Source organism: Nerophis lumbriciformis, linkage group LG22, assembly GCF_033978685.3.
Source record: "Nerophis lumbriciformis linkage group LG22, RoL_Nlum_v2.1, whole genome shotgun sequence".
Lineage (NCBI taxonomy): Eukaryota > Metazoa > Chordata > Actinopteri > Syngnathiformes > Syngnathidae > Nerophis > Nerophis lumbriciformis.
Window position 1 is genome coordinate 3042695 of NC_084569.2, and position 14764 is coordinate 3057458.

Sequence of the window (14764 nt, forward strand, 5' to 3'; positions counted from 1 at the left end):
TAAACATGCTTGTATTATCTTTAAACACCTTTAACTTGTTAACAATATTAACTATATGTGTTAAACATGCTTGTATTATCATTAAACACCTTTAACTTGTTAACAATATTAACTATATGTGTTAAACATGCTTGTATTATCTTTAAACACCTTTAACTTGTTAACAATATTAACTATATGTATTAAACATACTTGTATTATCATTAAACACCTTTAACTTGTTAACAATATTAACTATATGTATTAAACATGCTTGTATTATCATTAAACACCTTTAACTTGTTAACAATATTAACTATATGTATTAAACATGCTTGTATTATCATTAAACACCTTTAACTTGTTAACAATATTAACTATATGTATTAAACATACTTGTATTATCATTAAACACCTTTAATTTTTTTAACAATATTAACTATATGTGTTAAACATGCTAGCATTATCATTAAACACCTTTAACTTGTTAACAAAAACATATATTTCATAAATAAGTAAATATAAATTATATATATGAATGAGGTAGATCCCCACGACTTGATCAATTGAAAAGTAGCTCGCCTGCAGAAAAAGTGTGAGCACCCCTGTTGTTGAGTGTTGGTGCTGTCTAGAGCTCGACAGAGTAACCGTGTAATACTCTTCCATATCAGTAGGTGGCAGCAGGTAGCTAATTGCTTTGTAGATGTCGGAAACAGCGGGAGGCAGTGTGCAGGTAAAAAGGTGTCTAATGTTTAAACCAAAAACAAACAAAAGGTGAGTGCCGCTAAGAAAAGGCATTGAAGCTTAGGGAAGGCTATGCAGAACAAAACTAAAACTGAACTGACTACAAAGTAAACAAAAACAGAATGCTGGACGACAGCAAAGACTTACTTTGGAGCAAAGACGGCGTCCACAATGTACACATGAAAGTGGTTGGTTTTTGGCATCTTATTTGTCCAGCTTCCGTACTCCTTTGTATACACTTTACAAGAAATACATTGTTGGCAAACTCTGTAGCTTGCTAGCTTGTGCACGCCAGCTTTCTGAGACTCTTATTTTGTTAGCGCAACTGTGCAGTCGGTCTTTGGAGTTTTGACGACAGGTACGGCGCCAGAGTCTGTTGAAATAAAGTGTTTCTTGCCTTCCAGTCGGTAATTTTAATGAGCTGGCAGCAGCCAGCGTCATCTCAGAAGACCCTCGGGTGCCGTGAATGTCAATCAAGTGACGAAAGTGACGTCATAGTGAAGATTTATGATCGCTCATTTTTAGGACTATTTTTTTAATGCCTGGCTGGTGATCGACTGACACACCCTCCGAGATCGACCGGTAGCTCGCGATCGACATAATGAGCACCCCTGCTCTAAGATATCAGCTCAATTCCGACCTAAACAAAGGAATCACATTATTTCTATACGAGCCATACGACAAAAACCTGAAAAATCTGCAATCATACAAAAACTTTATTCTTACAATATCAAAATGGATAGAACTACATATTTGAAAATTAAAAAGGAAAAAGACAAAATAATGGGGAATACAGTGCCTCGCTTTTTGGTCAGCAAGCCAACCCTTACAATATCAATTGTTAAACCGAGTATTTTTCTGGGGAAAGAAAAACAAAAAAAAACGCATTACATGCTAACTTGAAAATGGTGAGGAGATGAGTACACAAAAAGAAGGCGTAAGAGTTATGTGAGAACAAATGATCTGATGGTAATTTACCAGACATGTGTGGGATTCTCAGGTTGCCAGTCAAGCTGTACTTGAGTTCTGAACTGTCCAACATAAGAAGATAGGACAACTGATCTCCATACCTCATCTCCACTGCCACGATAGCTAAAGAAAAAAAATTCACAGGAAATAGTCTGCAACTGGCTTCTTTGATGGAATGCCTCTGGTCTCTTGTGGCGCTGCCTCAAATATGATGAATTCTCGTTGTAAATGTTCATCCAGTTCCAAAATGGCGGCCACGTTACCACATCTGAATAAAAAAAGTGGGATACTTCATGAAGAAGAGGTCCACAACTACAATGACAATCCAGATCTAATACACACAAAAGAAGTCATGTCAAAAACATGGTGTTTACTTTTAGATATCAATAGAAAACACAAAGCAGTTTGGCTAATGAAGATAAAGTCAAATAAACAAATAAGTCAAACAACAAGTCAAATAAACCGGAGAGATGGGAGTGTGGCCGTTCCAGCAACCTGAGGGTTCCTGGTTCCTTCAGCCTTACTGTCCCACTCGCCGATCCTTAAGATCAGCCGATCAGCTGCTGTTGACGGTCCCTGACACAAGGCTGAAGCTTAGAGGTGACAGAGCTTTCGCCGTTGCTGCTCCCAAGCTCTGGAACGACCTACCCCTGAGTGTTAGACAAGCCTCCTCTCTTCCTGTTTTTAAATCTCTCTTAAAAACATACTTTTATTCCATGGCTTTTAACACTGAGTGATATCCATCCTGCAATGGCGCCCCATAATACACCTGCTGTGATCCTGTTTTTATGTTTTTATTTATTCTATTTTATTTATTTATTTTTTTATCGTGTTCTGTTTGTGTTGTGTTGTGTTTGCTCGGTACTCGTTTTATCTTTTAACCTGCCCATTGTACAGCACTTTGGCTACCCCTGTGGTAAATTTTAAATGTGCTTTATAAATAAAGTTGATTTGATTCAATCCCCAGCTTCTACCATCCTAGTCACGTCCGTTGTGTCCTTGAGCAAGACACTTCACCCTTGCTCCTGATGGGTGCTGCTTATTATTATTATTAGCCTTTATTCAACCAGGTAAAAACCCATTGAGATCAAAGATCTCTTTTCCAAGGGAGACCTGGCCAAGAGGGCAGCAGCAAGGTTACATTTAAAACAGTAAACAAATACATAAAACATCACATTTACAACATTAAAACTTGCTGACATGACACATGTGCATACAGACAAGGTAGACTGCAGTCCTTTCACAGAAGCTTTAAACTCATTCAACGTAACTAGGGTTTGAAGTTTAATATTCGATTGTAGGTTATTCCAAGCCTTCGGTGCTGAAAACCTAAATGCTTTCTTGCCCAGTTCAGTTCTTACTTTGGGGACGACAAATTGCAGAACATTCATTGAACGAAGATTGTGACTGGTTAGGGCCTTGCATGGCAGCTCCTGCCATCAGTGTGTGAATGTGGAAATAGTGTCAAAGCGCTTTGAGTACCTTGAAGGTAGAAAAGCGCTATACAAGTATAACCCATTTATCATTAAGATTTGTTCTTCTGCAACAACCTTATACCTCAGTGCAACAGTTTGGTCAACGAAAATAAAGGAGTGATACCTCTCACATCTAACACGCAATCTTTGTGCCTCACTGACAACTCAGTCTACGTTCAGTTCGATGAGATAACAAAACATTTGAGTAATGATGTAATTGGAACACTAACAAAGTTAGCAGTTAAATTAAAGGACGAGTGAGCATCCCAGTCAACAAACTAGACTTCATAAACAAGTTGTGGCAACGTTCACGACACGTCGCCTGCAGCATGCTAACTCTCAGTCCCAGCAGCTGACGGAAACACGCTAGTTGCACGTTCAAAATGAAACCGCAACATCAAATTGTTTTTTTTCCTTCAACGGCATTGCGCTCTTAGAAACACACCGAGACTCTGCGGAAGTAAAAGCGATTTAAATGAAGTGAAACTAAGCGATTGGCTCCGTTTACTTGGAGGGAACATTTTCAGAGCAAAGTCCGAGTAGTAGCTGCCATGTTTTGTCGAGCCTAACAGCTCTCTATTTTTCAGGAAGTAAGCAGTGTTGCGTAAAACGCATTAATAAATGACGATATAATGACAGTAATTCAACATTTAAACGGTATTACTAAGCGTCGGGAATTTTATTGTGGTTTATCATTATACCGTTTACCATTACATCCCTAGTCTATCAACAAGTAAAAAGTCAAGGGCGGTAACGGCATGTTCTTGCCGTTGATGCTGGTCAATTTTTTTAGAGCATTACGGCAAGTCCAAGGGCGGTCGTGGCTCTTGCCAGGTTAAATTGGAACTAGGGATGTCCCGATCCAGGTTTTTGCACTTCCGATCCAATACCGATACTGACCGATACCGATCGATACCGATACTGACCGATAATGGCCTATCCGAGCATGTATTAAGTTTAAAGTTATTTAGCCTACTTAGTTGTCAGAATCATGTTGAAAAGGGTTTTAGTACTCTTGATAACAACTAGCCAGCTGAATTAGGTGAGTTTGAATATTACACAATGGTTGGTAACAAGAAACTGACCTGTTTATTCAAGGATAAACACAAAATAGACAAAATTATACATGACAAACAGAAATGGCATCATTGAAACAAGGGCTGGGCGATTTGGCCTTTTTTTAATATTGCGATATTTTAAGGCCATTTTATTGCGATACACGATATATATCTCGATATTTTGCCTTAGCCTTGAATGAACACTTGATGCATATAATCACAGCAGTATGATGATTCTATGTGTTTTGATTGATTGATTGAGACTTTTATTAGTAGGTTGCACAGTGAAGTACATATTCCGTACAATTGACCACTAAATGGTAACACCCCAATAAGTTTTTCAACTTATTGGGGTCCACTTAAATTGTTTCATGATACAGATATATACTATCAGACATATACTATCATCATAATACAGTCATCACACAAGATAATCACATTGAATTATTTACATTATTTATAATCCAGGGTGTGGAGGGGGGCGCCGGATGTAAGTGTCAAAAAGACAGCCAAAAGAGTTTGATATGAGAATAAAACTAAAGTTAAAATATAGGGTAGAAATGCACCCATTTGCAGGAAATGTAGTCTTGATTTTCAACATTTTCTTTCAAGGCTTGCATGTCTACATTAAAACATTCTTCTTCATACTGCATTAATATATGCTACTTTTAAACTTTCATGCAGAGAAGGAAATCACAACTAAAAAAAATCACTAATTTTTTCATACGGTGTTGATCTGGAAATTTTTGCCACGGCATTTTGATGGTGTGGACGTGTGGCACCGAACGGAGATAAGCGTCTCGACAGACGTTATAATATTTGAACAATGATGACGAAAACTGTTTTCTCTGTCGTGTCCGTGTGTCGAAAATTGTTATGCGCTTATTTTTTTATTTGATTTTGTGCGTGGCATATAATTGCTATGCGCAGAGGACGTTTAAACAGTGCGCAATTGCACAAGCGCGCACTTTAGAGAGAACGTTGGTCACACGGCTGCGCTAGCATCACAGCTAACGTTAGCCATGCTGCTACCTCTCTGCTCGGGGAGGACGTATACGTATGTGACGTATGACGTGACGTATGACGTGACAGTATGTGACGTGTGTAAGAAGGTGCGCTGCTGTCTGTGAGAGGGAGACACAGAAAAAAGTGAGAAGAGCCTGTTGTGTAATGCCAGCAGCTAAAAGCAACTGCGTGAGAATCCACAGACCTGTGGATGTGTTGAAGGTGTGCTGGAAAATGCGGAACGGAAATTAGGGAGCAGCAGAAAAGTGGAATGTACTATTTAAATAGGTGCGTTGGAAAACACGGAGCGGAGTTTTTTTAACTGGATCTGGATCGGCATTTTCCCATGCCTTGCCGATACGCATTTTTTGGCAAATATCGGCGGCCGATCCGATCCAAATATCGGATCGGGACATCCCTAATTCGAACCCTAATCCAACTGACAATTGAACACTTTTCACATGCACTCAGAACGCACCAAGTCACAATCAATCATTTTGCTGACCTGATTTTTCGATCGGACAAAATGGTATTTACCGTGCCGTGCGCCCACACTCGGTTACAGCATATGAACAACTTGAATTACTTCGCAAGTATTTTATGTAGTCTTGTTAGAAAAATAGCAGCAGCGTACTTTCCGATTAAAATGTGTACTATTGGGAAAAATACAGCATAAAACGTATTCTTACCTGTAGCAGTAGTTGGGTGCTGACCACACAGTGAGCACAGTTTCATTGAAGTGCCACTTATAGCCTTCCATGACCAGTTGATGTGCTCGGCAAATCATGTGAATGTCATTTGCAGCATTGAACTGGGCCACCACATCACTGCCAAACAAGTAGCCAGCGCCCCTGGGACTCACCCCCCACCCTGTAGTGTCTGAGAGGAGGGACACAGAGAGATACTACATTTCTTACATGACATTACAACTTGGAAGGTATTATTCTGGCCAAGGTCATATTAGTCTTTGTTTAAAGTGTTCACAGATCAAAGGGCTGGACAATCACATTTTGATTTCGCATGTAGCTTCCAAAGATCCTAAAAATATTATAATCGGGAAAAAAACAGATTGATAGGCTGCGCAACGTGCATGCAAATTCCTGAGCTTGTACGGTGAAACAGGGGAGGAGCAAATGAGTGAAAAAAGACCACGTGTACCGTGTTTTTCGGACTATAAGTGGCAGTTTTTTTCATAGTTTGGCCGGGGGTGCGACTTATACTCAGGAGCGACTTATGTGTGAAATGATGAACACATTATAATATTATTGATCTCATTCACGTAAGAGACTAGACGTATAAGATTTCATGGGATTTAGCGATTAGGAGTGACAGATTGTTTGGTAAACGTATAGCATGTTCTATATGTTATAGTTATTTGAATGACTCTTACCATAATATGTTACGTTAACATACCAGTTGGTTATTTATGCCTCATATAACGTACACTTATTCAGCCTGTTGTTCACTATTCTTCATTTATTTTAAATTGCCTTTCAAATGTCTATTCTTGCTGTTGGCTTTTATCAAATACATTTCCCCAAAAATCGTGTGGACATCGGGGGCGGTACCACTGGATTGGCAGACCGGGGTGGTGGTTCCTCTCTTTAAAAAGGGGAACCGGAGGGTGTGTTCTAACTATCGTGGGATCACACTCCTCAGCCTTCCCGGTAAGGTCTATTCAAGTGTACTGGAGAGGAGGCTACGCCGGATAGTCGAACCTCGGATTCAGGAGGAACAGTGTGGTTTTCGTCCTGGTGGTGGAACTGTGGACTAGCTCTATACTCTGGGCAGGGTCCTTGAGGGTGCATGGGAGTTTGCCCAACCAGTCTACATTTGTTTTGTGGACTTGGAGAAGGCATTGGACCGTGTCCCTCGGGAAGTCCTGTGGGGAGTGCTCAGAGAGTATGGGGTATCGGACTGTCTGATTGTGGCGGTCCGCTCCCTGTATGATCAGTGTCAGAGCTTGGTCCGCATTGCCGGCAGTAAGTTCGACACGTTTCCAGTGAGGGTTGGACTCCGCCAAGGCTGCCCTTTGTCACCCATTCTGTTCTGAACTTTTATGGACAGAATTTCTAGGCGCAGTCAAGGCGTTGAGGGGATCTGGTTTGGTGGCTGCAGGATTAGGTCTCTGCTTTTTGCAGATGATGTGGTCCTGATGGCTTCATCTGGCCAGGATCTTCAGCTCTCACTGGGTCGGTTCGCAGCTGAGTGTGAAGCGACTGGGATGAGAATCAGCACCTCCAAGTCTTAGTCAATGGTTCTCGCCCGGAAAAGGGTGGAGTGCCATCTCCGGGTTGGGGAGGAGATCTTGCCCCAAGTGGAGGAGTTCAAGTACCTCGGAGTCTTGTTCACGAGTGAGGGAAGAGTGGATGGTGAGATCGACAGGCAGATCGGTGCGGCGTCTTCAGTAATGCGGACGCTGTATCGATCCATTGTGGTGAAGAAGGAGCTGAGCCGGAAGGCAAAGCTCTCAATTTACCGGTCGATCTACGTTCCCATCCTCACCTATGGTCATGAGCTTTGGGTTATGACCGAAAGGACAAGATCACGGGTACAAGCGGCCGAAATGAGTTTCCTCCGCCGGGTGGCGGGCTCTCCCTTAGAGATAGGGTGAGAAGCTCTGCCATTCGGGGGGAGCTCAAAGTAAAGCCGCTGCTCCTCCACATCGAGAGGAGTCAGATGAGGTGGTTCGGGCATCTGGTCAGGATGCCACCCGAACGCCTCCCTAGGGAGGTGTTTAGGGCACGTCCGACCGGTAGGAGGCCGCGGGGAAGACCCAGGACACGTTGGGAAGACTTATGTCTCCCGGCTGGTGTTCTTGGTGTTGGCTTTTATCAAATACATTCCCCCCAAAAATGCGACTTATACTCCAGTGCGACTTATAAATGTTTTTTTCCTTCTTTATTATGCATTTTCGACCGGTGCGACTTATACCCCGGAGCGACTTATACCCCGGAGCGACTTATACTCCGAAAAATACTGTAATTTTTTTTTGACGCAGCGTGAGTATGCCTTGGGATGATGTTCGTTAAGAAATTATCGAGTCCGATGCCATTATCGAATTCTCTTATCAAACCGATTCCTTATCGAATCTCTTATTGAATCCAGATAGGTTGTTGTTTGTGCACGGAGTTTCAAAAGCCATAGATGTTATGTGACTGGGCCGGCACGCTGTTTATATGGAGGAAAAAGCGGACGTGACTGAGGACAGCATGTTCTCCCCGTGACTCTGTGGGTTTTCTCCGGGTACTCCTGGGGATAGGTTGATTGACAACACTAAATTGGCCGTAATGTGTGAATTTGAGTGTGAATGTTGTCTATCTGTGTTGGCCCTGTGATGAGGTGGCGACTTGTCCAGGGTGTATCCCACCTTCCGCCCAAATGCAGCTGAGATAGGCTCCAGCACCCCCCGCAACCCCGTAAGGGACAAGCGGTACAAAATGGATGGATGTTTAATCGTTTCTCATTTCTATCCTTTGTTGTTATACTTAAAGTTGAGTTTTGGTGATACAATAAATACTCATGTTTTCAAATTAACGAATAATCGCGATATGAATCATGATTTCAATATCAATCAAAATAATCTTGATTATTATTTTTGCTCTAATCGTCCAGCCCGAACAGATCATTAAAAAGGCTTCCACTAAAGTAGACACAATCCTACCTTCTGGGTCTGACCAAAGCAGGTCACACATGGGCCCATCATGGGGCACTTCTTGCTTTCTGTCGATCGTCCTAATCTGATCCAGGGTCTGGATGGAAGGAGATAAACCACCATGCACACAAAAAATCTGTGGGGACACAAAAGGACGGAATGAAAACAGGTGGAGCAGACTAAATAAAACCAGGAAGTCAAAAAACACAAATATTTACATGCATTTAACTTTGCAAGAATCAGACTAACAATCCAGAACGGAATGGTCACAGACAACCAGGATATATCCCACTTGCACTCATTACTGTTTGACACTGTACATTTCCATGTACCTTAACAGTTGCTTAACAAAGCAAATTTACATGTTTCCTACATTGGAGGGAATAATTAATTTGGTCCTGTGTTGATTTAGTGAATTTCCCCCATTACAAAAAGATGACTAATGCATAATTTCAATGGTGCGTTTACTTCCGTAGTGAGAGACAACAACATCAAACTAAAACTGAAGGCTAAACATTCATTATTTGCATGGACTAGGTATTTGGTCTCCAACAAGGTCCCCCTGATAAACTCTTCACTCTCAAAACACTGATTTATTTTCTCTAGGCAGTATAATGTATTTATTTAGTATAAGAAAACATGCTTCTTACCTTGCCATCAATAATAGCAGACAGGGACAGGTAGTCAAATATCTCCGTGCAGTATCTCCAGACGGTGACAGATCCATATTTGCGGAGGCACTCATCATAAAAACCGTAGACCTGGGTGATTTGCCGAGACTCGTGATTTCCTCGAATTAAAGTTATCCTGTCTGGGTAACGGACCTGCGAATGAAACACAAAACCAATGAGAGTGTTAAAAACCCAGCATTTTACATGCTGTCTTTTGAACTTTGCGCCTAGAACAATCCGGATGGTTCTTTTCCTCTTTGGTCCGGAGGACACGACGTCCATAGTTTCCAAAAATTTGAAATGTGGACTCGTCAGACCACAGAACACTTCTCCACTTTGCATCAGTCCATCTTAGATGAGCTCGGGCCCAGCGAAGCTAGCAGCGTTTCTGGGTGTTGCTGATAAATGGCTTTCTCTTTGCATCGTAGAGTTTTAACTTGCAATTACAGATGTACTGACTGACAGTGGATTTTTGAAGTGTTTGAAGTGATATCCTTTACACACGGATGTCGCTTTTTGATGCAGTACCTCCTGAGGGATCGAAGGTGCGTAATATCCTGGCTTACGTGCAGTGATTTCTCCAGATTCTCTGAACCTTTTGAGGATATTATGGAGCGTGGATGGTGAAATCCCTAAATTCCTTGCAATAGCTGGTTGAGAAATGTTGTTCTTAAACTGTTCGACAATTTGCTCTGGCATCTGTTGACAAAGTGGTGACCCTCGCCCCGTCCTTGTTTGTGAATGACTGAGCATTTCATGGAAGCTGCTTTTATACCCAATCATGGCACCCACCTGTTCCCAATTAGCCTGTTCATCTGTGGGATGTTTCAAATAAGTGTTTGATGAGCATTCCTCAACTTCCTTGCCAATTGTCCCAGCTTTGTTGAAACATGCTGCAGGCATCCAATTCCAAATGAGCTAATATTAGCAAAAATAAAGTTTTCCAGTTCAAATGTTAAGTATCTTGTCTTTGCAGTCTATTCATTTGAATATAAGTTGAAAAGGATTTGCAAATCATTGTATTCTCTTTTTATTTACCATTTACACAATGTGACAACTTTACTAGTTTTGGGGTATATATATATATATATATATATAAATAAAACAAATATCATAAATGCATTTAAGAAACAAAAAAAGATCTACTCCTACATGAAACAGCACAAAAGGTGGCAGTGCAGGCTCATTTTTCTCAGATGCTTAATGAAAGTCTTAAATAAATGAAAGAATATGCTCTTCCTATTTTATGTCTGTTGTGTCATCATTGATTCTACTGTCTGGGTACTTGACTACAATTAATAAGTCAATGTTTTAAGTGAAAAGCGGGTGTGTGTGTGTACCTTAAGCGCGAGCAGAAGAAGGAATGTTTCCACGCTGTAGAAGCCCCTATCTACAAAGTCACCCATGAAGAGATAATTTGTCTCAGGTACATCTCCACCAACCTGTCATGTAGAGAAAAAATATATATATGACAATTGTGATTAGGGCCATAAATCTCAGAGTACCTCCCTATATATTATAATCATTACACTGCAAAAAGTCAGTGTTCAAAAACAAGAAAAGAAAATTCTAAAATTAGGGGTATTTTATTTGAACTAAGCAAAATGATCTGCCAATAGAACAAGAACATTTGGCTTGTCAAGACTTTCCAAAACAAGTAAAATTAGCTAACTTCAATGAACCCAAAAATAGCTTAAAATAAGTATATTCTCACTAATAGCAAGTGCACTTTTATTGGTAGAAAAAAAGAGAGACCTTTTTGCTCAATATGTTGAAAAATATTCTTAAATGAAGTAAATGCTAGTGCCATTATCTTGACATAATGATATGCGCTCGGCATTACATTTCTTGAAACCAGCAAACTTATACTAAAAACTAGTTTATTGTTCTTAATGGAAAGGCAACAAGGCAAGCGCTTGTTACTCTCGGGGTCTCCTAGCCGCTCAGGCAAATCATATTGTCTAAAAATGCATTTTTCCATGGATAACATGACATCATCGTGCCAAGTGCGTGCTCTTTCAGTCAATTAGTGCGCATATATACAGCCCGGCCCCCGCCCAAAAAATGTTTAATTGTAATTTTGAGGAATTCATCTGAATGTGCATGAACTATTTCTGTTCAAAATTGTTAGAAATGTCACATGTTAAATGTTAAATTTTAACTGTCAGTTTATTGTACTGTGCCAACTGTACTACTATATGAGTATTGAGTACCTATTTTCTATTGTTTCATTGAAAATAAAACAGCAAAGTCCATCCGTTTTAATTATGAGACACAATTGTGTCAAAGTCATGATTTTTTTTTTTCATGCTTGAAATAAGAAACTATTACTTTAAAAAAGTAGTTTTATACTTGTGAGTGTTGATGACACAGCTTTGCAACACTTGATATTCTAGTTTCAAGCATGTTTTACTCAATATAGGTCATAACATCTCAGCAACAAGCTGTAATATCTTACTGAGATCATTTAGGAGCAAAACCCTTAAAACAAGTAAAACACTCGAACATAAAATCTGCTTAGTGAGAAGAATGATTTTATCAGACAGAAAATAAGCAAATATCACCCTTATTTGACATATTTCATCTTACTTACATTTCAGTTTTTGCAGTGTATAATATATGCATATGATAGGAGTGCAAAAATATATTTCATAGTTGATAGTTTCATACAAACAGCAATAGTGCGACAACAATGACACGTTTTAGTGTAACATAAATACATAAACTAATTAAGAAAACAACATCTTCTGTGACTTAAAGGGGCTGTTTGCAACACTTACACAGATGTCTAGAGGGTGCCAACTTCCCAATGTATTTTACACATTATATCTCACGGCTTCTCGTACGTAACACATACACTCCTTTAGTTTTAGGTGTTGTTAGCTAATAATAGCAATTTGGATAGCTGGCGTTAGCTGTCATTTAATGTACAGGTAAAAGCCAGTAAATTAGAATATTTTGAAAAACTTGATTTATTTCAGTAATTGCATTCAAAAGGTGTAACTTGTACATTATATTTATTCATTGCACACAGACTGATGCATTGAAATGTTTATTTCATTTAATTTTGATGATTTGAAGTGGCAACAAATGAAAATCCAAAATTCCGTGTGTCACAAAATTAGAATATTACTTAAGGCTAATACAAAAAAGGGATTTTTAGAAATGTTGGCCAACTGAAAAGTATGAAAATGAAAAATATGAGCATGTACAATACTCAATACTTGGTTGGAGCTCCTTTTGCCTCAATTACTGCGTTAATGCGGCGTGGCATGGAGTCGATGAGTTTCTGGCACTGCTCAGGTGTTATGAGAGCCCAGGTTGCTCTGATAGTGGCCTTCAACTCTTCTGCGTTTTTGGGTCTGGCATTCTGCATCTTCCTTTTCACAATACCCCACAGATTTTCTATGGGGCTAAGGTCAGGGGAGTTGGCGGGCCAATTTAGAACAGAAATACCATGGTCTTTAAACCAGGCACGGGTAGATTTTGCGCTGTGTGCAGGCGCCAAGTCCTGTTGGAACTTGAAATCTCCATCTCCATAGAGCAGGTCAGCAGCAGGAAGCATGAAGTGCTCTAAAACTTGCTGGTAGACGGCTGCGTTGATCCTGGATCTCAGGAAACAGAGTGGACCGACACCAGCAGATGACATGGCACCCCAAACCATCACCCAACCATGCAAATTTTGCATTTCCTTTGGAAATCGAGGTCCCAGAGTCTGGAGGAAGACAGGAGAGGCACAGGATCCACGTTGCCTGAAGTCTAGTGTAAAGTTTCCACCATCAGTGATGGTTTGGGGTGCCATGTCATCTGCTGGTGTCGGTCCACTGTTTCCTGAGATCCAGGGTCAACGCAGCCGTCTACCAGCAAGTTTTAGAGCACTTCATGCTTCCTGCTGCTGACCTGCTCTATGGAGATGGAGATTTCAAGTTCCAACAGGACTTGGCGCCTGCACACAGCGCAAAATCTACCCGTGCCTGGTTTAAAGACCATGGTATTTCTGTTCTAAATTGGCCCGCCAACTCCCCTGACCTTAGCCCCATAGAAAATCTGTGGGGTATTGTGAAAAGGAAGATGCAGAATGCCAGACCCAAAAACGCAGAAGAGTTGAAGGCCACTATCAGAGCAACCTGGGCTCTCATAACACCTGAGCAGTGCCAGAAACTCATCGACTCCATGCCACGCCGCATTAACGCAGTAATTGAGGCAAAAGGAGCTCCAACCAAGTATTGAGTATTGTACATGCTCATATTTTTCATTTTCATACTTTTCAGTTGGCCAACGTTTCTAAAAATCCCTTTTTTGTATTAGCCTTAAGTAATATTCTAATTTTGTGACACACGGAATTTTGGATTTTCATTTGTTGCCACTTCAAATCATCAAAATTAAATGAAATAAACATTTGAATGCATCAGTCTGTGTGCAATGAATAAATATAATGTACAAGTTACACCTTTTGAATGCAATTACTGAAAAAAATCAAGTTTTTCAAAATATTCTAATTTACTGGCTTTTACCTGTATATTCTGTCATAACAACAACATGACTGCAACTTGCTTCTCTTGGACGGCTTTTGCATGTGTGCACACGCTCCCTGTGCGTACAAATTGACGAGACTAGAGCGGCCATATTTTGTATAAGATCTACAATCAACCGATTCCTGACTTTCCAACCGGACATTGACCAATCCGTACTACATATAGATTGATCCAGAGGCTCGCCAAGCCATGTATTCATATTTCTAAAAGGTCAAATCGGTTATCGGTTGGTACCAATTAATTTTTACACCCCTAATAGATAACATTCATTGACAACCACAAATAAGTTATTTAATCATTTTTTTCCAACTCCTTCCTTTCTGTCACAAAGTAAGTGAAATTAATGTAAACATGTACTGGTAAAAGTTAAATTGTGAATTATCTATAAGTTTAAGACAAGGAGGAGGGGCAGGATTAAATAAGATTTGCTTCTTCTTACTCCTTTTCAGATGTGTTGAAATGAGCAAATGGTTCCTTAATGCAACTTGTTAAACATGTCCGAAAGAAATAAATCACAACCATAATCAAATCCTAACAAGGCACAGCTTAGAGACATTCTTTCGTCATTCGTCACGGTGAAATATGTAAACCAGTGATGTTCAAAGTGCAGATTTGTATAGACCGTGGAGCGCACTGCAGAAATAAAATAGATAAGAACCCATCAAAAATTAAA

At 40.2% G+C, this 14764-nt stretch overlaps 1 protein-coding gene across 3 annotated transcripts in view; it reads right to left on the reverse strand.

Moving 5' to 3' along the window:
* Positions 1 to 1421: 1421 nt before the first annotated feature.
* LOC133615669 (serine/threonine-protein phosphatase 4 catalytic subunit B) overlaps positions 1422 to 14764 on the reverse strand; it is a 26391-nt gene continuing 13048 nt past the window's right edge. For all 3 annotated transcript variants that reach the window (XM_061974428.1, XM_061974427.2, XM_061974429.2), the window contains exons 5-9: positions 10897 to 10998; positions 9536 to 9709; positions 8895 to 9021; positions 5920 to 6109; positions 1422 to 1960 (exon numbers count right to left, since the gene is read on the reverse strand). In XM_061974428.1, coding sequence (XP_061830412.1) covers positions 1831 to 1960; positions 5920 to 6109; positions 8895 to 9021; positions 9536 to 9709; positions 10897 to 10998 — 723 coding nt within the window. In that variant the 3' untranslated portion in view covers positions 1422 to 1830. The remainder of the gene's footprint in view (positions 1961 to 5919; positions 6110 to 8894; positions 9022 to 9535; positions 9710 to 10896; positions 10999 to 14764) is intronic.